General features: G+C 45.7%; 1 protein-coding gene across 2 annotated transcripts in view; it reads left to right on the top strand.

Annotated features, from left to right (window-relative positions):
* The window catches only part of NAV1 (neuron navigator 1), a 174,729-nt gene extending 155,768 nt beyond the window's left edge, over positions 1-18,961 (top strand). For both annotated transcript variants that reach the window (XM_025370894.1, XM_025370900.1), the window contains 13 exons: positions 525-721; positions 990-1,182; positions 1,274-1,442; positions 1,734-1,831; positions 2,012-2,107; positions 2,516-2,675; positions 3,090-3,325; positions 4,170-4,324; positions 4,470-4,541; positions 5,023-5,219; positions 5,697-5,815; positions 9,472-9,669; positions 11,759-18,961. In XM_025370894.1, the coding sequence (XP_025226679.1) occupies positions 525-721; positions 990-1,182; positions 1,274-1,442; positions 1,734-1,831; positions 2,012-2,107; positions 2,516-2,675; positions 3,090-3,325; positions 4,170-4,324; positions 4,470-4,541; positions 5,023-5,219; positions 5,697-5,815; positions 9,472-9,669; positions 11,759-11,854 (1,986 nt within the window). In that variant the 3' untranslated portion in view covers positions 11,855-18,961. The remainder of the gene's footprint in view (positions 1-524; positions 722-989; positions 1,183-1,273; positions 1,443-1,733; positions 1,832-2,011; positions 2,108-2,515; positions 2,676-3,089; positions 3,326-4,169; positions 4,325-4,469; positions 4,542-5,022; positions 5,220-5,696; positions 5,816-9,471; positions 9,670-11,758) is intronic.
* Positions 18,962-20,672: the final 1,711 nt, after the last annotated feature.

The raw sequence follows: 20,672 nt of genomic DNA, 5'->3' as shown, positions 1-20,672 counted from the left end.
TTCTAGACTGAACAGTTATTGTTCTGCTGCAGAAGGTGGGATTGGATCACTGAGCTGTATACATTGTGACCTCTGGGAACTTCTCTCTGTCCCCATCAGGGGCACAGTGACCCTATGAGCAACAGAACACCCAGGAAGTTCCCATAGCCTACAACAGCAGCAAGCTAGAAGATTCTATTCTTTCTCTCAGTCCTAATTTTCTTTCTTTCTTTCTTTTTCTTTCTTTCGTTCTTTCGTTCTTTCATTCTTTCTTTCTGTTTTTTGAGATGGAATCTCACTCTGTTGCCAGGCTGGAGTGCAGTGGCTCAATCTCAGCTCACTGCAAGCTCCACCTCCACGGTCCTGATTTCTAGGCAACTCTTCTGTCCATATTCTATGAATCAAGTGAAGTGTTATAGAGGGTGGCTTAATTAAAGTAAATCCCCTGCCTCCAGCTCTCTCTGTCTCAGAAGTCCCAATCCAGTCCTCCCCCATCCCAATAGTGGAGTCCTGATGTCCCTCTACCTGGATCTGCTTTTTTCTAGCTTCGAAGTTCCTTCAACAAAGCGTTCAGTATAAAAAAGGGGCCCAAGTCAGCTTCCTCATACTCGGATATAGAGGAGATTGCTACACCCGACTCCTCGGCTCCCTCATCCCCCAAACTACAGCATGGTTCTACGGAGACTGCTTCACCCTCCATCAAGTCATCCACCTCATCCTCCGTGGGCATTGATGTCACCGAGTAAGTGCTCTCTGGCTCCCTGCCACCCAGCCTGTTACCAGTGTAAGCTGCGGGCTAGAGTTGACAGGAGGCCATTAGACCTTAGACAAGCAGTACTTATTACTGACCTCTCCCTGGGCATATGAGACCAACATATGGACCTTTCTTCTCATACTGATTGAGTATCTATGGGCAGGAGGAGCCAAGACCACCAACCATGCCTCTTCATATTCTCTAGTAACTCTACTGCTTCTTCATGTAGCTTGGCTTAACTCTTGCTATCTTACAGGGGCCCTGCTCACCCAGCCCCCCACACTAGGCTATTCCATGCAAATGAGGAGGAGGAGCCGGAGAAGAAGGAGGTATCGGAGCTGCGTTCTGAGCTATGGGAGAAGGAAATGAAGCTTACAGACATCCGCTTGGAGGCCCTCAACTCTGCCCACCAACTGGATCAGCTTCGGGAGACCATGCACAACATGCAGGTCAGCGTCTGGGCGGACAGCTGCAGGAAAGGGAAGACCAAGGTTTGCTACTGTCCAATCTGCCACCCTACCCTATCTGTTCTCACCACAGTTGGAGGTGGACCTGCTGAAAGCAGAGAATGACCGGCTGAAGGTAGCCCCAGGCCCCTCATCAGGCTCCACTCCAGGGCAGGTCCCTGGATCATCTGCGTTATCTTCCCCGCGCCGCTCCCTGGGCCTGGCACTCACCCATTCCTTCAGCCCCAGTCTTGCAGACACAGGTACCTGTGCGGGAGAAGAATCTATAAGGGTGAAGGGAAGAAAGGGGCTTATTTCAGTGTTACACCATTGCACTGGCTCTGGTCAGAGAGGTAACAGTGCCCAAGTCAAGCAGATGCCAGTGTCCTGAGACACTGAGTTGTAATGGTCCTTCAACCTTAACTACTTTTGAGCTTAGGACCTCCATTCCTTCTCTGTGGCAAATAGAATTATTTGGAAAGGACAGTGATTGGAAAGTTTAGGAAAGGCTGCAGGTACTCCTAAAACCAGTTGGTTCTTTTCAATCCCCACAGACCTGTCACCCATGGATGGCATCAGTACTTGTGGTCCAAAGGAGGAAGTGACCCTCCGGGTGGTGGTGAGGATGCCCCCGCAGCACATCATCAAAGGGGTAAGGAACTTCAGGGAGAGCCCCGGTGGGAACAAACAAATACTGTTACATTTATCCAAGAAAATCTGGGCCCCGGGTACCTCCAAAACCAAAGAACTCAACTCCTAAGGCCCTTAGGACCCCGGTTCATGGAGTCACCTGCCGTGAAGCTCAAGAGCTTTTCCTTCCTTGGCTTTACAGGACTTGAAGCAGCAGGAATTCTTCCTGGGATGTAGCAAGGTCAGTGGAAAAGTTGACTGGAAGATGCTGGATGAAGCTGTTTTCCAAGTGTTCAAGGTAAAGGGATACCTGCACTCAAAAAGGTTGCTCATCCTCTCATGGGATATATATACTTTTTTAGAGACGGAGTCTCACTCTTGTCACCCAGGCTGGAGGGCAGTGGCGTGATCACAGCTCACTGCAGCCTTGAACTCCTGGGCTTAAGTAATTCTCCTGTCACAGCCTCCTGAGTAGCTGGGATTACAAGCATGTGCCAGCATGCATGGCTTCTCATGGGATATTAAGCCATCCAGGCACTGGGACCCTGGGGACCTTTGAGGCTTTATGGAGAAATGCTGCCTAGGAAAAGCACATGCTCTGCACTTTCTCCATCTACTTCTGTTTCCTCTGATAGACATTCTTTGTTGTAGCTTTTACACCTGTGTTTGTATATTTTCTTCTTGTTCTGCCTGTCTTTTCTGTCAGGACTATATTTCTAAAATGGACCCAGCCTCTACCCTGGGACTAAGCACTGAGTCCATCCACGGCTACAGCATCAGCCACGTGAAACGAGTGTTGGATGCAGAGCCCCCCGAGATGCCTCCTTGCCGTCGAGGTGTCAATAACATATCAGTCTCCCTCAAAGGTCAGTCTTTGTCTCTTGGGGTGAGGTGGTGTGGCATGAAGGCAGGGACAGGATCATCAAATAATCCGTCATGCATTCATTCACCAAGAACTCACTGAGAAGGTATAATATGAAGATGCTTAAGTAATGTGAGATATAAAAAGATGAGTAAGACCCAGTCCTAACTTTGGCTCCCAGGGAGACTTTTGCTAAGCCTAGGATTTTTACTTCGCTCCTCACCCCCAGCTCAGAGCATGTCCCTAAAAAGATTTAAGTTTTCAAAACTGGGGCTTAAGGGACTCTTATGGAACCATGGGGCAAGTGGCTCTGAGTTTCTTCAGGGGGCTCCTAGATGAAGAAAGAAAAGCCCTTTAGGATCCCTTGCTATCCTCAAGACCCTGGTCAAGACTCGTGCTTTCTGGGGTGGGGGTTCAGGTCTGAAGGAGAAATGCGTCGACAGCCTGGTGTTTGAGACGCTGATCCCCAAGCCGATGATGCAGCACTATATAAGCCTCCTGCTGAAGCACCGGCGCCTCGTCCTCTCGGGCCCCAGCGGCACGGGCAAGACCTACCTGACCAATCGCTTGGCCGAGTACCTGGTGGAGCGCTCTGGCCGTGAGGTCACGGAGGGCATCGTCAGCACCTTCAACATGCACCAGCAGTCTTGCAAGGTGGCTACCCCCCGACACCCCCGTCAGCCTTTGTTCATGCCTCAGCCTTCCCCAAGACCTTTCCCCAGCCCCTTCCTGCCTCATTGTTCCCTTTTCCTCACCTCTGCCTTCATCTTTCTTCTCCTCTTCTGTGTTCATTTCCTTCCCTCTCTGTCTATCCCCTTTTCCAGTCTTCTCCTTTCCCTCCCCACAATTTCTTTCCAACCTCTTGCCCTTAACTTGTTTCTCCACGCTTTCCCTTGCCTTTGTGGAGAAAGGCTTTTCTCTCCACACTTTTCCTTGCTTTGTGCACCTTCCTCCTCAGTTGGTCATTGATGAAACTGCATCCTCCTCATTTCTACCCCACTCTCTGCCAGCCCCGTCAATCCATCCCTTCTCTTTTGTTCTCTTCCTTCTACTTCTCTTCTCAGTATTACTCTCTGACCTTGGCCTTTCTGGGAAGAAGCACTCAGAATTAAATGGTACATATTGTACCCTCCCCTGCCAAAACCTGATGTCTCTTGAGCACACCCTAATACTATGGACTTGGTTCAAATCTTTGCTCTTACCAGCTGGGGGAGGCATGCCCGTTAACAGTAGTCCATGGTACCTGTGAAAATCCACCTAGGAAATAGCATATGTCCCCGACCTTTGGGGAATTTTGGGGCTGCTGCTTAAGAGGGTTGCTTTAGAGCCTTTGGAACCACTGCTTATCACTGTGGTAATCTGATTCTATAATCAAATTTCCAAGGAACTAAAGACCCCAGGGGAATCTAGATAGTAAAACTTCTTCAAAATCCTGATTTCCAAGGCTGATCCAGCTGCTTATTCCCAAGTGTGGACCCACAGCCTTCTTTTATTCCAGGATCTGCAACTGTATCTTTCCAACCTGGCCAACCAGATAGACCGGGAAACAGGAATTGGGGATGTGCCCCTGGTGATCCTATTGGATGACCTGAGTGAAGCAGGCTCCATCAGTGAGTTGGTCAATGGGGCCCTCACCTGCAAGTATCATAAATGGTAAGTAAGCTGGGGTCGAGACAAAACTCACCGAAGTGGGAGGAGGGAGAACCCCGTCCAGGACAACTTATGAGTTGTGTGCACGTGGCAGAAAGCAAGTGTGAAGGCAAATCTAAGTGAATCTTTTTCCCCTTTCTCCCTACAGTCCCTATATTATAGGTACCACCAATCAGCCTGTAAAAATGACACCCAACCATGGCTTGCACTTGAGCTTCAGGTAAGAACTCTGGCTCTGGATGAACCTTCTGACCCTATCCAAGAGTCTTCAATCCTGGACTCTGGCCAGAAGACAGTAGATAGGAGAAGGAAAGAGAAGTATCCAGAGCTTTTTGGGCTGGAAAGAGAAAGTAGATGTATTTGTCATGTCAGTTTCAAGGTGGAGGAGGACACTTGAGGAGAGAAAAGGACTGCAAAGCTAAGAGAGAGACAGGTAGGTTGCTCTAAGCAGAATTAGGAAATTCTCTGTCCGCACACGCTGATCTGGGTCAGTGATGTCAGAAGGTTATCTGAAGAGGGCTACCAATTTGAGAATCAGCTCTACCACCCCAGGGCTGCTGCTCTGAGTTCAGATGTCCCCGCTATTACTTGAAAAGAACCGAGTAGGCATTAGTGAGAAGGAGGGACGGACTGGCAGGGGCTGAACCCTGACAATGTCCCCATTGCCACTCTGACCCCACTTTCCCCATCCTTGGTGGCAGGATGTTGACCTTCTCCAACAACGTGGAGCCAGCCAATGGCTTCCTGGTTCGTTACCTGAGGAGGAAGCTGGTAGAGTCAGACAGCGACATCAATGCCAACAAGGAAGAGCTGCTTCGGGTGCTCGACTGGGTACCCAAGCTGTGGTATCATCTCCACACCTTCCTTGAGAAGCACAGCACCTCAGACTTCCTCATCGGTACTGGGGTCCAGCTTCCCCCTGGGGGTCAGGAGGTGGCTTCCCTTTTCCACTGTACCACCTGGAGGGATGCTCCCTTTCCTTCCTGGACTCTTCAGCATGTAAAGGAGCTCCAAGCCTTGTGGCTTCAGACTTAGAACCACTTAACAAGCCTTCCCAACACAGCACCACTTCAATCACCAGAAAGCTAACTCCTCTCCCTAGTTTTTTCCCAAAATTAACAGAAAAAAAGGAGGGCACATATGTAGGAGGGAATTAAACAGCTTTCCTCACTCCCTTATCTCACGTCTACCTTGTGAAGCAGGACTTATGAGATTGCCATCTAGGCAGTCAGCACCCACTAGTCTTGACAACTCTAAATTTCCTTTAATCCTTTGGCTGTCAGACCCCTCTGCCTGGTACTAAGGAGTAAAAGAGGCACAAAACTGGGAAGATCTAGGTTCCCAGCCGTGTTCATGGCCTCATCCTCTTCCCTAGGCCCTTGCTTCTTTCTGTCCTGTCCCATTGGCATTGAAGACTTCCGGACCTGGTTCATTGACCTGTGGAACAACTCTATCATTCCCTATTTACAGGAAGGAGCCAAGGATGGGATCAAGGTGAGCCCTCCCCTCTTCAGTCAAACCCCAAGATCAGGCTGTCCTACCTAACAAAGTAGAAATGTTTCTTTAATGTTAGGCATGGGACTACTGGGATTAGTTAGGTTCTCTTTCTACCAGGTGGAGCAAGGCACTAGATAGACTAAGCTGCTTTCCTGCCTCCACCTGCCATTCAGCAAATGGCACAATGACCACTGCCTCTGGGGCCATCTCTCCAGCCCTAGGCCTTCTGGCTCTAAGTCCAATTTAAACCACTCTCCAGGAGTCAGAGCACACAGAAAAATAACTGAGCTAAGAATTAAGTAAAACGCTAATTAAAAAAAAAAAAAAAAACAAAAAACAAAAAAAAACCTTAGTTTAGCTACTTACTAACTACTAATTAAGTATGTTATATTGACCAAGTTACTTTTTAAATATCCTCATATGTAAAAAAAAAAAAAAAACAAAACAAAAAGGAAGTATCACCTTCTGCTCTACCTAAATCACTGGAGTCTTTTGAAGACAAAATGAAATATGTAAAAAGATTTTTAAAAGTTAGAATAAGGAGGCCAGGCACAGTGGCTCACGCCTGTAATCCCAGCACTTTGGGAGGCCGAGGCAGGTGGATCACGAGGTCAGGAGATCAAGACCAGCCTGGTGAGACCCTGTCTCTACTAAAAATAGAAAAAATTAGCCAGGCTAATTTTTTTTTTTGTAGTCCCAGCTACTCGGGAGGCTGAGGCAGGAGAATGGCGTGAACCCAGGAGGTGGAGCTTGCAGTGAGCTGAGATGGTGCCACTGCACTCCAGCCTGGGCAACAGAGCGAGACTCTGTCTCAAAAAAAAAAAGTTAGAATAAGGCCGGGCCCAGTAGCTCTCGCCTGTAATCCCAGCATTTCAGAAGGCTGAGGCAAGAGGACTACTTGAGCCCAGGAGCTTGGGCAACATGGAAGACCCTGTCTCTACAGAAAATTAAAAAAATTAGCCAGGCATGGTGGTGCACACGTGTAGTCCAGCTACTCTGGAGGGTGAGGCCAGAAGATCACTTGAGCCCAGGATATATAGGCTATAGTGAGCCATGTTCTCACCACTATACTCCAGCCTGGGCAACAGAGTGAGACCCTGTCTCAAAAAAAGTAACAATTAAAATTAAAAGTTAGAATAAAAACTTAGTGCAAAAGAAACATGTCCTTTTTTTTTTTAAATCACCTCAGTTTTCTTACCTGTAAATTAGAGTATAATGATCACTAAAGTCCATTTCAGCACTAATAAACTGTGATGTAATTGTTAGACCCAACTGGTCATATATTATCTGTAAAAGTAATTTGTTATTGAGATAGGTATCTCCCGGTGATATAGTAAATTTCTAAAGATGCTGTCAGACTGATGCCAGAAATCATTATTTCATTTATAAATTATGTTATTTTAAGGAAATGTTGCATTTTTTTTTTTTTTTGAGACGGAGTCTCGCTCTGTCGCCCAGGCTGGAGTGCAGTGGCGCGATCTCGGCTCACTGCAAGCTCCGCCTCCCGGGTTCACGCCATTCTCCTGCCTCAGCCTCCCGAGTAGCTGGGACTACAGGCGCCCACAACCGCGCCCGGCTAATTTTTTGTATTTTTAGTAGAGACGGGGTTTCACCGTGGTCTCGATCTCCTGACCTTGTGATCCGCCCGCCTCGGCCTCCCAAAGTGCTGGGATTACAGGCGTGAGCCACCGCGCCCGGCCTGCATTATTATTAATAGCTTTTCAATTTAAAAGCATTTTCACACAGATAACATTTGTTTTCAAGAAAGTAAAAAAAAATTAAGTATTATGACTAAAGTAGAAAAATTTCCTACTTGAAAAATGAAATTGCAGGGTCATAAGATTTGTGCATGTTAAGTTTTAATGCAACCTAGGCATCCATCAGTAGATGAATTGATAAAGAAAATGTGGTATATACACACATGATGGAAAATTATTCAGTTGTAAAAAAGAAGGAAATTCAAAGCCAGGCATGATGATGCATGCCTGTAGTCCCCGCAGCTACTCTGGAAGCTGAGGCGAGAGGATCCCTTGAGACCAGGAGTTAAAGTCTAGCCTAGGCAACATAGCGAGACCTTGTCTCTTAAAAAAAGGTGGGGTGGTTGGGGGATGGGGAAGAAATTCTGTCATTTACAACAACATGGATAAACCTGGAGGACATTAGGTTAAGTGAAATAAGGCAGGCCTAGAAAGACAAATACTGTATGATCTCACTTATACATGGAATCTAATGAAATCAAACTCAGAGCAGCAGAAAGTAGAATGATGGTTACCAGAGGCTGGGCATGGGGTTAGGTGGGTAGTAGTGGTTGAGGAGATGTTAGTCAAAGGATACAAAATTTCAGTTAGACAGGAGGAATAAGTTCAAGAGATATATTGTACAATATGGTGACTATAGTTAATAACAATGTATCATATACTTGAAAATCACTAAGAGAAAAGTTTCTATTTATTTTTTTTGAGATGGAATTTCACTCTTATGCCCAGGCTGGAGTGCAATGGCGCGATCTTGGCCCACTGCAACCTTCACCTCCTGGGTTTAAGCAATTCTCCTGCCTCAGCCTTCCAGGTAGCTGGGATTAACAGGTGTGAGCTACCACACCCAGCCTAGAATAGATTTTAAGTGTTCTCACCACACACACAAAAATATGTGAGGTAAAAGCCAGGCACAGTGGCTCATGCCTGTTAATCCTAGCACTTTGGGAGGCTGAGGCTGGTGGATCATCTGAGGTCAGGAGTTCAAGACCAATCTCACCAACATGATGAAACCCCGTCTCTCCTACATACAAAAAATTAGCCCAGTGTGGTGGCGCATGCCTGTAATCCCAGCTAGTTGGGAGGCTGAAGCAGGAGAATCACTTGAACCCAGGAGGCGGAGATTGCAGTGAGCCAAAATTGAACCATTGCACTCCAGCCTGGGCAACAAGAGCAAAACTCCCTCTGGGAAAAAAATATATGTGAGGTAATACATATGTTAATTAGCTTGATTTAGCCATCCCACAGCAAATACATATTTCATAACATCATGTTATATATCATAAATGCATATAATTTTTGTTGATTAAAAAATAAAATAAATTGAAAAAATAAAAATTAAATATTTTTTAACGTTTTAATACAATCTGCTAAATTGTCCTCCAAAATTATCTTACAATTTATACCAAGTTATTTCCTTGTTTGGAAACTCAGGAAAACTCCACAGAAAGCAGAGCCTCAAGGATTTACATTTGAGGAAGTGCACTTTTTTTTTTTTTTTTTTTTTTTGAGGCAGTCTTGCTCTGTCATCCAGGCTGGAGTGCAGTGGCTCACTGCAACCTCCACAGGTTCAAGTGATTCTCCTGCCTCAGCCTCCCAAGTCGGTAGAATTATACAGGCACACACTGCCATGCTTGGCTAATTTATTTTTTATTTTTTATTTTTAGTAGAAACAGGGTTTCACCACATTGTCCAGGCTGGTCTCGAACTTCTGACCTCAAGTGATCTGCCCGCCTTAGCCTCCCTCAGTGCTGGGATTACAGGCATGAGCCACTGTGCCCGGCCAGGAAGTGCACATTTTTAAGGAGCATATTTTTTGTAGGAACTACCAAGAGACTGCATGAACAAGCCTCTAATCTGTGAATTCCCCACAGTAATCATATTTTACCTTCTTTCCAGGTCCACGGACAGAAAGCCGCTTGGGAGGACCCAGTAGAATGGGTCCGGGACACACTTCCCTGGCCATCAGCCCAACAGGACCAATCAAAGCTGTACCACCTGCCCCCACCCACCGTGGGCCCTCACAGCATTGCCTCACCTCCTGAAGATAGGACAGTCAAAGATAGCACGCCTAGTTCTCTGGACTCAGATCCTCTGGTGAGTAGAAGCCATTCTAGAGTAAAAATAAGACTATTATAGAACTGAATTATTGACCAGCAGGGTGGCTCACACCTGTAATCCCAGCACTTTGAGAGGCTGAAGTAGGAGGATTGTTTGAGTTCAAAACCATCCTGGGCAAAATAATGAGACCCTGCCTGTATTTCAAAAAAGAAAAAAATAAGTTTAAAAAAACACTGAATTTTTCACACTTTTCATGCATACACTGATGGGGGCCTGGAGAGTAAAGAGTGAGTACTAGCAAGGCCAGGACCAGGCTGAGGCCAGTGAGGAGCTCTGAATATCAGAATCTGGGGTTATAAAGATCATATGCTTGAGACCTGGCTTAAGCTAAATAATAATGCATCCCAGCAAGATGTATTCTAGCAAAGACCCACGTGTCAGGTAGATCCCATGATGTAGGAATATCAACCAAAGAAGTAGAGCAGTAGTGCACACTAGCACTCTCTCTACTTCTGCTTCTCCTCTGACGCTATCCTGAAGACTACTTCAGCTAAATGAGTTCATGTACCAGTTATCATGGAAGCAATCATCATTGCCTTTTCACAAACCACTCTAAACTCTGAGATCTTCATCACTGAGAAACCAAGAATCAGACCCATGATCTAGATTTTTTTTTTAATTTTTGGAGACAGAGTCTTGCTCTTTCATCTAGGCTGGAATGCAATGATGATATCAAAGCTCACTGCCACCTCAAACTCCTAGGCTTGTAGGCTCGAGTCATCCTCCCACTTGGGCTTCGGCATCCTGAGTAGCTAGGACTATACTTGTGTGCCACCACGCCTGGCTATCAGGGGAACCCGCCCCCGATAGTCAACGTGGGTTCTTTTCTATTTCCCTAAGCGTCGGCTGGTCTGAGAAATAAAGGTGAAGAGTACAAAAGAGAGAAATTTTAAAGCTGGGTGTCCAGGGGAGACATCACATGTCGGCAGGTTCCGTGATGCCCCCCTTAGCCGTAAAACCAGCAAGTTTTTATTAGCGATTTTCACAAGGGGAGGGAGTGCACGAATAGGGTGTGGGTCACAGAGATCACATGCTTCACAAGGTAATAAAATATCACAAAGCAAATGGAGGCAGGAAGAGAGATCACAGGACCACCAGGCGAAATTAAAATTGCTAATGAAGTTTCGGGCACGCATTGTCATTGATAACATCTCATCAAGACACAGGGTTTGAGAGCAGATGACTGGTCTGACCAAAATTTATTAGGCGGGAATTTCCTCGTCCTAATAAGCCTGGGAGCGCCATGGGAGACTGGGGCTTATTTCATCCCTTTGTCTATGACCGCAAAAGACAGCTGCCCCCAAAGCAGCCATTTTAGAGGCCTACCCTTAGGGGCGCATTCTCTTTCTCAGGGATGTTCCTTGCTGAGAAAAAGAATTCAGCGATATTTCTCCTATTTGCTTTTGAAAGAAGAGAAATATGGCTCTGTTCTGCCCGGCTCACCCGCAGTCAGAGTTTAATCTCCCTTGTTCCCTGAACATTGCTGTTATCCTGTTCTTTTTTCAAGGTGCCCAGATTTCATATTGTTCAAACACACATGCTCTAGAAGCAATTTGTGCAATTAATGCAATCATCACAGGGTCCTGAGGCGACATACATCCTCCTCAGCTTATGAAGATAATGGAATTAAGAGATTAAAGACAGGCATAGGAAATCACAAGGGTATTGATTGGGGAAGTGATAAGTGTCCATGAAATCTTCACAATTTATGTTCAGAGATTGCCGTAAAGACAGGCGTAAGAAATTATAAAAGTATTAATTTGGGGAACTAATAAATGTCCATGAAATCTTCACAATTTATATTCTGCCATGGCTTCAGCCAGTCCCTCCATTTGGGGTCCCTGACTTCCCACAACATCTGGCCGATTTTCTTTTCTTTTCTTTTCTTTTTTTTTTTGTAGAGACAGAGTCTCTCTTTGTTTTCAAGGCTGATCGCAAACTCCTGGCTTCAAGCTATCCTTCCACCTTGGCCTCCCAAAGTGTTGGGATTTTGTTGTTGTTTCCCTTCTGTGGGCAGGACCCAGAGTCCCAACTCTCATAAATCCATCTTTTTGCCCCTCTTTAGATGGCCATGCTGCTGAAACTTCAAGAAGCTGCCAACTACATTGAGTCTCCAGATCGAGAAACCATCCTGGACCCCAACCTCCAGGCAACACTTTAAGGGTTTGGCAATCACTGTCACCCCCGGACAGCAGAACGCTGGCATCAGCTATCTTAGCTCCTCCTCTCCCCTCTCCTCTTTCAGAGCACTGGCTCTCCAGCCCCAGGAGGAGAACAGGAGGGAGGAGGAGATGAAAGAGGAGGGACAGGTTCTTGGTGCTGTACCTTTGAAAACTTCCTAGTAAGGAATGGTGGGGTGGCGTTTGGGAGCTTGTGCCCCCTAAACACATATACTGGCCTCCTCTAATGACTTTGGGGAAAAGATGATTCTGGGTCTTTCCCTTGACTTCTTGTTTCAATTACAAACTCCTGGGCTTTCTGGGGAGGGGTTCAGAAAACATCAAAACACTGCAGCAGTTCCTAAACGATTCTCACAAGCAACCCTGAAAGAGACAGTCATGTGAGGGGGATCTGGGGGAGGCAGGAAGCTCCCCAGATTTTCTCACAGACCCTTCCCAATTCCATCACCACTGCCAACAACTCCTCCCCCAGAGATCTGGCTGGAGCCCAGAAAAAGAAGCATGTGGTTTAAAAAATGTTTAAATCAATCTATAAAAGGTAAAAATGAAAAACAAAAACAAGCAAACAAACAAAAAACAATGGAAAAGATGAAGCTGGAGAGAGAGGAACCAGTTGCCAAGGTAGAAAGACAGCTGCCCGCTCCTGCCCTCTGGATGACATAGGGGACATCAACAAGACGGCTGCCAACCTGAGAAGTCACCAAACCACAAAAATAACCTTACAGCCTTCAGAGAAAGACTACCAGCTCTGTCTTTCTACCCTCTAATTTAACATGCATGAGAGTCAATAAACCCTACTTTTTTATTTTTGTTTTTTATTTTGTTTTCATTTTTTTCTCCCATTTGCCTATTTATTTTTTTTCTTTTCCCTTTTTTTTTTTTCTTTTTCTTTTTCCATTTTTCCATTTCCTCACATATCCACAAGATGCTTGGGTTGCTTTTCCAGGGGCTAGTTTGGCTTTTCCAAGTGGGTTTTCTTTGGAGAATCTGACGCCATATAATTGGCATGACACCTGCCATGCCAATATCTTTGGCATCCATGGGGCTTATATGAGACATGAAGCATTGGCTCGAAAGTAGAGGGAGAAGAGGAACCCAGTTCCCTTGACTTCCCTTTTGAGAAAGCACATGTTCTGCTAGGTAGCTCAATTGCCAGCCTCTGTCATGAGAGGGTATAGCCTCATCTTGATAGAAGAGCTACTCTGAGCTTTATCATGGACCAGAGGAAAACCAGGAAATTGAAAACATTCCTCTGTCTTGTGGCCAGTTTGGCCTTTCACTGCACTATTCTGATGGTGCCTGACTGAATCAAAATATCCTAGCTGGCTCTTACTATTTTTCACAAGTAAGTATTCACATTTAAGAGACTGAATATCCATGTGAGATCATCCCAATCAGAATATAAGACTCAAGGAGTTTGACTTGGTGGCCAATACCTGCCTTCCAAAGAGATCCTACCTTTGCAGATTTGCTCCTTTCCCATTGCCTCGAAGGTCTGGCAATCCCTGTTCTTTCATTTGACAAGTACTTACTGAGTACTCACTATGTACAAATCATTAGGTTAACACACACACACACACACACACACACACACACACGACTTGGGCCCTTAAGTTTACAGTCCAATAGGAAGTGTTAACCTCCATTAAGCTACACCTCCTTGTTATCTAGACCTTCGGGATCATCTAAGAAATGTAGCTGAAACCCAAGGAGCCAGCTAGAAAGAAGCTTTTGATTAGATGTACAATTTGTTGGGGACAGAAGATCTGGGATCAATTAAGATGGCACCTGAAGGACTGTGGAATCTTGTTTGTCAGGAGTGGGCAAGTCTACTTCCTGCCATTTCTGAAAGCCCCGTGGGACCAGCTTCCTGGCTGAGCTGCCTGGTAGGCTGAAGCTTCAGGACTCTGCAGATCAGGGATATGTGATGAGCACCGGCCTAAGTGTTTGCTCTTCAGATTCCTAAGTAGCACAAGACTTTATTAGAATCTATAGGCATACCAGCCTGGATCACTCTGTTCCACCCAACCGAGGAGTAGATGCATCTGAATCTTCATATCGGTATATTTTCATTTAGGTCCAAAAGATGGTCCAGGCTGCCCCTCACAAAAGCTTCTGCATTCACGTGGTAAGCTCCCAGGGATGACAGGGTTCTGTATGATGGAGACTATTATTGCTATTGCTGCTAATTCCATGAGCTGTGAAGATCCCTAACCAACTCAGCTGTAACATATGCAATTCTGTGGTGGGAAGAGGCTGTGTGTCCAAGGATGGTGCTGAAATCACTGCCTTAAGGTCTCTGCTGTGCAGAATGAGGAGGCCCCGGAGCTGGCTGTTCTAACTTAGAAGGAAGAGAAGACTGGATGGGCCTGCTTGGGATCTAGGTCTCTTCTAAACCCCTATCCTAAGCTCCAGTTCCATGGCAAGGCTCAGACTTCGCTTCACTCTATTTTCTGGTGCTGCCCAGCCAGTGCCTTCTGCCATGGATGTTACTGGCTACTTGAGAAAAAGGAGAGGGGAGAACCCCTTCTTTCGTTCCAGCTGCCTCCAACCCCAAAGGGATTCTTGGCTCTCTGGTAACCATGGATACCACCGTGAATTTTATTTGGATCCTCAGCAGGTTGATTCTGGAGGCCTCATGCCATGACTTTTTATTTCTCTTCCTGGGATCCACCACCCTCTACTCTCAGCTGACTGCTGCGTTTAGCCCAGGTCTCCAATTGCTTTCCTCCAGAAAGTGTGTTCCCATCTAGTGAGGTGGTATTGAAGCCCTGGCTTTCCCTCTGGAGCCTGGGACCCTGTTTACAGTTGCACATCTGGGCCCCTCACTGTGGGGATCGATCATTCTCATGAAGGAATCATGGTTATATGGCAACTGCAGAAGGCTGAGCCTCCTCATGGTGCTATAACCCCTTGGGACACTCATCCAGACTTCTCTGAAGCAGAAAACCTGAGCTCCCCACTCACTGCCCTAGAATTTATGGCAAGGAGCAAATCCACAGCATTCTCTCCCACCTATGTCCTGCTTCTTGGTTGAGCCTACTGGGATCCCTCAGAAAAGAAACACTGGGTCCCAAAGCTAAATTCTCAACCCCCAGGCACCTTCAGAAGAATCCAGCCTAATACTGGAATTTGTGCTATTATCTTCCTCTCCAGCCCCCCAACTCCATCCCTCACCACAGTTGGCTAGGAAATGACATGAGTTCAATATCTAATGTCAACCATTGGGGAGAGCCACAACTCCAGGAGAGGTTCCTGAGCTGAGTCCCTTAATTTCTGGATGAAGAAGAGCAACAAGTTTTGTCCAATGTACTTGTTTCTCAGACCTTGCCTAGGCACTAAAAATAAAATACTAGGTCATTGGAGGCTAATTTGGGGCCTGATGTCTGTGTGTGTGTGTGTGTGTGTGTGTGTGTGTGTCTCCCTCTCTCACACACACAAGAGCAGTATACTGTTGCTGTTTCCTACCTTCTGAGGCTTCAAAGTATTTTTTAAAATCTATGCTTTGTGGCAGCTCTACGGTGCTTATCTCTGTCTTTGTGTCAATCCTTAAGTACCCATGTCTTTTTCATGTCTAACCATTGAGAAGGGAGAGGCTGGCAGGGAAGATGAATCTGCTACAAGTCCATGGGAAGACCCTACAATGAAATCCTTATTGGTTGGTATACTGTTTTGGTCTTGAATTGCCAACCTTCCAGCTGATCTATCCATACTACTTAAGTACTAAAGACAAAAATAGAGGGCTTTTTTTTCCTTCTTAATGTCTTGCCTTCTGGTTTTCCTGGTTTGCAAGACTAAGTGTACCTAATCTCACCATCTCTTCACTTCTAGCTCCCTAAAACAAGGGTCACACTACTCCGAGGGATAACCTCTTATAGTGGTCTGAGGAGTAACTATTTCCTAAAGTATTCTAAAAGAGAAGGAAGAGAGAAATGGTACCCTGCTGCTTCTCACAGACACCTCACATCCTCACTTGGGATGGCATTCACATAGAAATCCCACATTTAGGTAAAATTTGCCTGACTGAAGGGGACTCAGTCCTCCAAATCAGGATCAAGGAGTTATCTACGTGAGACCTTAAGAACTCTTTATTGCCATTAGTTGGAGAGGGTGGGAGAATTGTCCTAATCGCACATCTAACACAGGGAATAAGTGCTGAAGTTACCCAGTAGTTGGAGGGAGTTGGGGAATTGTCCTAATCACACATCTAACACAGGGAATAAGTGCTGAAGTTACCCAGATCACCAAGTACGGCTCCTCATCATACTTTATTTTTGCTTTCTTTATTCCTTGGCACTGACTAAGCTAAAGTTAAGAAGCAGACTTCATAAGCCAACCCCTGTGGTGGGATGGGAAAATGGGCTTTTGCAGAGGGTTTATTAATAGAGATGGATTTACTACTCACAAGTTCTGGTTCATGGCTCCACTGAGAAGGCCATAGTAATAAAATGATCTTACGAACACTGTTCCCCAAAGGCCAAAGCCTGAAGATATTGTCCCTTATAATCTAATCAGCCTTATATTTTAATGAGTCCTGAATCAACCTGATTATGGATATATGGTGCCACCAACTTGACACTCCCCACTGCCTAGGGTAGGTACATGGGTGCATGTCTGCTCAGCCTAGCCTTGGAAGCGAGCACTGCCAGCCACAGATCCTGGGAAAGGTGGTAGTAACTTGGAAGATGTTGTAGCCTTGAAGGTAGGATACCTATGAAAATGCCAAAGCTGCAGGGACACGAAGACAGTTGAAAATTCAACCTATGTGTACTAGATCCTTCCAGTTTGATGGTTTGGTCATTCTTCTTCATGATTATGCCATGGAGAATTTTCTGTGACAAGGGTGGTCATGGAAGTAAGTGAGTGATCCCCTGGTTTCTCATTCCTTAAAGCAGTGGTTCTCAAAGTATGGCACAAGACCAGCAGCATCAGCAGCATTTGGAAACTTGTTAGAAACAAAATTCTCAATCCCATCCAGATCTGCTGAATCAGAAACTCTAGTGAGAGGACCCAGCAATCCATATTTTAATAAACCCTCCTGGTGATTCCGATGCACACTAGATTCAACTATTTTAAAGGGAAAGCCCTTTAGAGTATCGGAGTTCCCACACCGAGAGGCTTTGGGGCCCAAAATAACAAGGTTCTAGGTTGTAATTCAGACTTTAACATTAATTTCAAAGTCACCTTTCTCATGCTTCCTTGTGTTTCTGTTTTTCCATTTATTTTAACAAAGAAAGGTATGTGTGCTTTTGGGTGGAAGTTAGGAGAATGTTTGCATCTTTCCTAGTTGAACACAACCTTCAGAGGAAAACCTTATGCCTCGGAAATTACTAGCTGGCACGCTAAGGGGCTTCAACAAGGAAAGCATTTGGAGGTCTCTTCCAGATTGCTCTTCTGCCGAATTATTTATATCTATTCTGAGCTGATTATGTAATAGGATGGAAAAAGTTAAAAAAAAAAATCGAATTTGTATTTCCATGACGTGTTCTCCCAGTAACATCCCTCTCCTTTATTTGAGTTATAAAGGGCACTGCTGGGCCTGAGAACTGGGCCAGAACCTCCTTCTGTACGGCAGCTAACAGTGTAGGGCTCCAGTATCCCAGGAAGGCCCCTTATTCACACTCCACTCAGCTCATAGGAGAGTCTTGCGTAATGAAGACACAGCCCTGGGCACTTCAGTCCTTGTGCTCCTCCTCTCTTTTCCGCATAGCAGGACCTGGATACAGAAATACTCAGCCAAGGTGATAGAATAAAATCATATTTTTTTTTGTTTTTTTTTTGTTTGTTTTTGGGTTTTTTTTGGAGAAGGAGTCTTGCTTTGTCACCCAGGCTGAAGTCCAGTGGCACGATCTCGGCTCGTTGCAACCTCCGCCTCCCAGGTTCAAGCGATTCTCCTGCCTCAGCCTCCTGAGTAGCTGGGATTACAGACGTGCGCCATCATGCCCAGCTAATTTTTGTATTTTTAGTAGAGACGGAGTTTTGCCTTGTTGGCCAGGCTGGTCTCGATCTCCTGACCTCAGGTGATCCGCCTGCCTTAGCCTGCCAAAGTGCTGGGATTACAGGCATGAGCCACAGCACCCTGCCAAATAAGATCCTTTTTTAGAAAAATTTGAAAAAAGCTTCATATCTTTACAAACTCACAAAGTAGCTGATTGGGCCATGGGGGAGATGAGGCTTTTTAGAACTGGTTTTGTTTCAAGTTTGTCAATTTTCCGTGTGTGAGAACTTGGGCAGAGCACAAAGAAACATACAGTGCTAGTAATAGGTCTCCTGAGCTCTGGAACTGTTTGGAGGAGGACTAAAGCGCGGGGGAGCTGAGTACAAAATAATTCCACTAAAATCACCTCCTCAGTGCCCAGAAGGCTGATGGTGGATCCTCTGGCCGTCTCCTGTGGGTTCTTCCTGCTCCTCTGCCATTTCTCTATGCCTGAAGACACGAAGATGATATCAAGGCAGAGCTCCCATATCGCAGCCAGTCTCTGGGCCACTGCTGTGCAGTGGCTCCCACTTTCTAATGCTTTTTTGTTTTTGCTTTTTCTAACAAAACAATCTTTTTTTAAAATGAATTCCAACCCCTGCTAGCCTCCTTCCCCGCCTCCATACTGTTTTAGGCAGCACCGTTTATGTGACAGAGTCTGTGTTTCTCAAATGCATGGTGTTCCTCAGGTGGAGAGTGGGCAGAAGTTTTTGCAACACTTTTTTTTAAGTTATTGGGTGCAAAATCCCAGACCAGGATATGTGTATGTCTGTGTATTTATGTTTTTTCTTATTTCACCCTCCCCTCTTTCAACCTTCCCCCTTTTATATCTAATGTAGAAAAAGCGAAACTGAATCTGGAAAGCAAATTGTTGTATATAGTTGCGGTAACAATCATGAAGAGAGAGCTGGGCTGTCCCCTTAGTAATTCATTTTAGATAACACATTATTTAAAAATAAAATTCATGCCAGAGCCAGCTGAAGAGGCCTTCCTTCATCACCACTGAGGCCACCCCCATCTGGGCCCTCTGTCCTTCTGGCATGTCTCCTCCCAGCAAGATTCATCTGTTCAATGCCATTTGCGTTTCAATAAAGTTATCTCCTGTATTGTCCACTGGTTCTCTAGCTCCCTCTCTGCCTGGTTTCTGTCTCCATTTATCTTGTGGCCCATTCCTTGATTGGCAAGGCCAGACTGCTTGTGGTCATTTGCCTAAACCAGAAGTAACCGGACATCCTAAGCTAGAGTCTCCTGACTCCCTTGGTTGGGGGTGGGAGGAACCCCTGCTCACACATTATGGACATAGAATCCTTCACCAGAACTGAAAACATCCAGCCCAAACGTCAAGGCTCTGGAGTCTTCCATCTGGGTTGCTGCACTGTTTGAAAACATACCACCCTCTGGACTTTGCTAAATGTTCTTCTTGGGGTAAAAGTGAACTGACCTATTAGAAGCTGTTGTAATCAAGTTCAGCTTCTCTTGGCCACTTCAAGAAGGTAAATAAGTCTTACTGTTCCCCATCGCAGAAGTGAAGGGTCCAAGAAGCAATCTTTTCCCTATGAAATTGTAGTTACATAACTCATCTGTGCCCTCTTAACATGGGAGGTGAGAAGTGTGTTGAGAACTCTCTTCAAGCCAGTTGCAGTGGGTGTACCTGTAGTTCTAGCTACTATGGAGGCTGAGGTGGGAAGATCACCTATCCAGCCTGGGCAACAAAGCAAGACACCCCCCCCCTGCAACTCAAAAACAAATAAATAAATAAATAATTGAGAAAGCCTTCTGAAATAATCTTCTGATGAGATGACTTAATCCCTGATTGTTACCAGTCTAGCATCCACAGTCTTGGAAGTGACCTAGGAATTGGTAACTGGTTTCCTTTGCCATGTGAGAATGAATTCACTTGATAAGCGTTCCTGGGAACCATTTTGAAGGCACATAACCTGAACAGCTCACCAAAAGATACCTGTTCCTGTTTGCTCTAGACCCTCCCATTCCAATGACATTCTATCCTTTCTGCCACTACATGCTTGCCACTCTGCCCTGAATTTTTTTTTTTATTTTAATTTTTTTAATAGACAGAGTCTTTATATACTTGCCCAGACAGGAATGCAGTAGCTATTCACAGGCGTGATGACAACACACTCACACTACAGCCTGAAACTCCTGGGCTCAAGTGATCCTCCTGCCTTGGCTTACATCTTGCTTTTTTTTTCTTTTTTTCTGAGACAAGATGTCACTCTGTTGCCCAGGCTGGACTGCAGTGGCACAATCACTGCTCACTGCAGCCTCCTCCTCCTGGGCTCAAGTGATCTTCCCAACTCCACCTCCCGAATAGCCGGGACTATAGGGCTCACGCCACCACACCTGGGCAATTTTTGTATTTTTTGTAGAGACGAAGTCTCGCTATATTGCCCAGGCTGTTCTCGAACTCCTGGGCTCAAGCAATCCTGCCTCGGCCTCCCAAAGTGCTAGGATTAGAGGCGTGAGCCACTGCGCCTGGCCACATCCCGCATTTTTAACGCCTCTCTGGAGCGCTCATCCTCTCCACCTGCTCCACTATTTAGGAGCAGCTCTGCAACGTGGGCCATTTCCTACGACCAGCCGCTGACAACCGTATCGTCAAACTGCTCTTGTTCTCGCACGCTTAAATGTCCAGCCATAACTTCTCAGGGGAAAAAAATGTATACGTTTTCAACAAATAGGATTCATTCTCACATAGTCACATACAGCACTCACTCTGGAGGAAACTCCCTTTCACATGCCTGTGTCTCCCCTGCCCAGCCACTTCCCAGCTTTTTTTTTTTTTTTTTTTTTTTTTTTTTTTT

This window comes from Theropithecus gelada, chromosome 1 (genome assembly GCF_003255815.1).
Source record: "Theropithecus gelada isolate Dixy chromosome 1, Tgel_1.0, whole genome shotgun sequence".
Lineage (NCBI taxonomy): Eukaryota > Metazoa > Chordata > Mammalia > Primates > Cercopithecidae > Theropithecus > Theropithecus gelada.
This window is presented reverse-complemented; position numbering and strand designations above follow the sequence as displayed.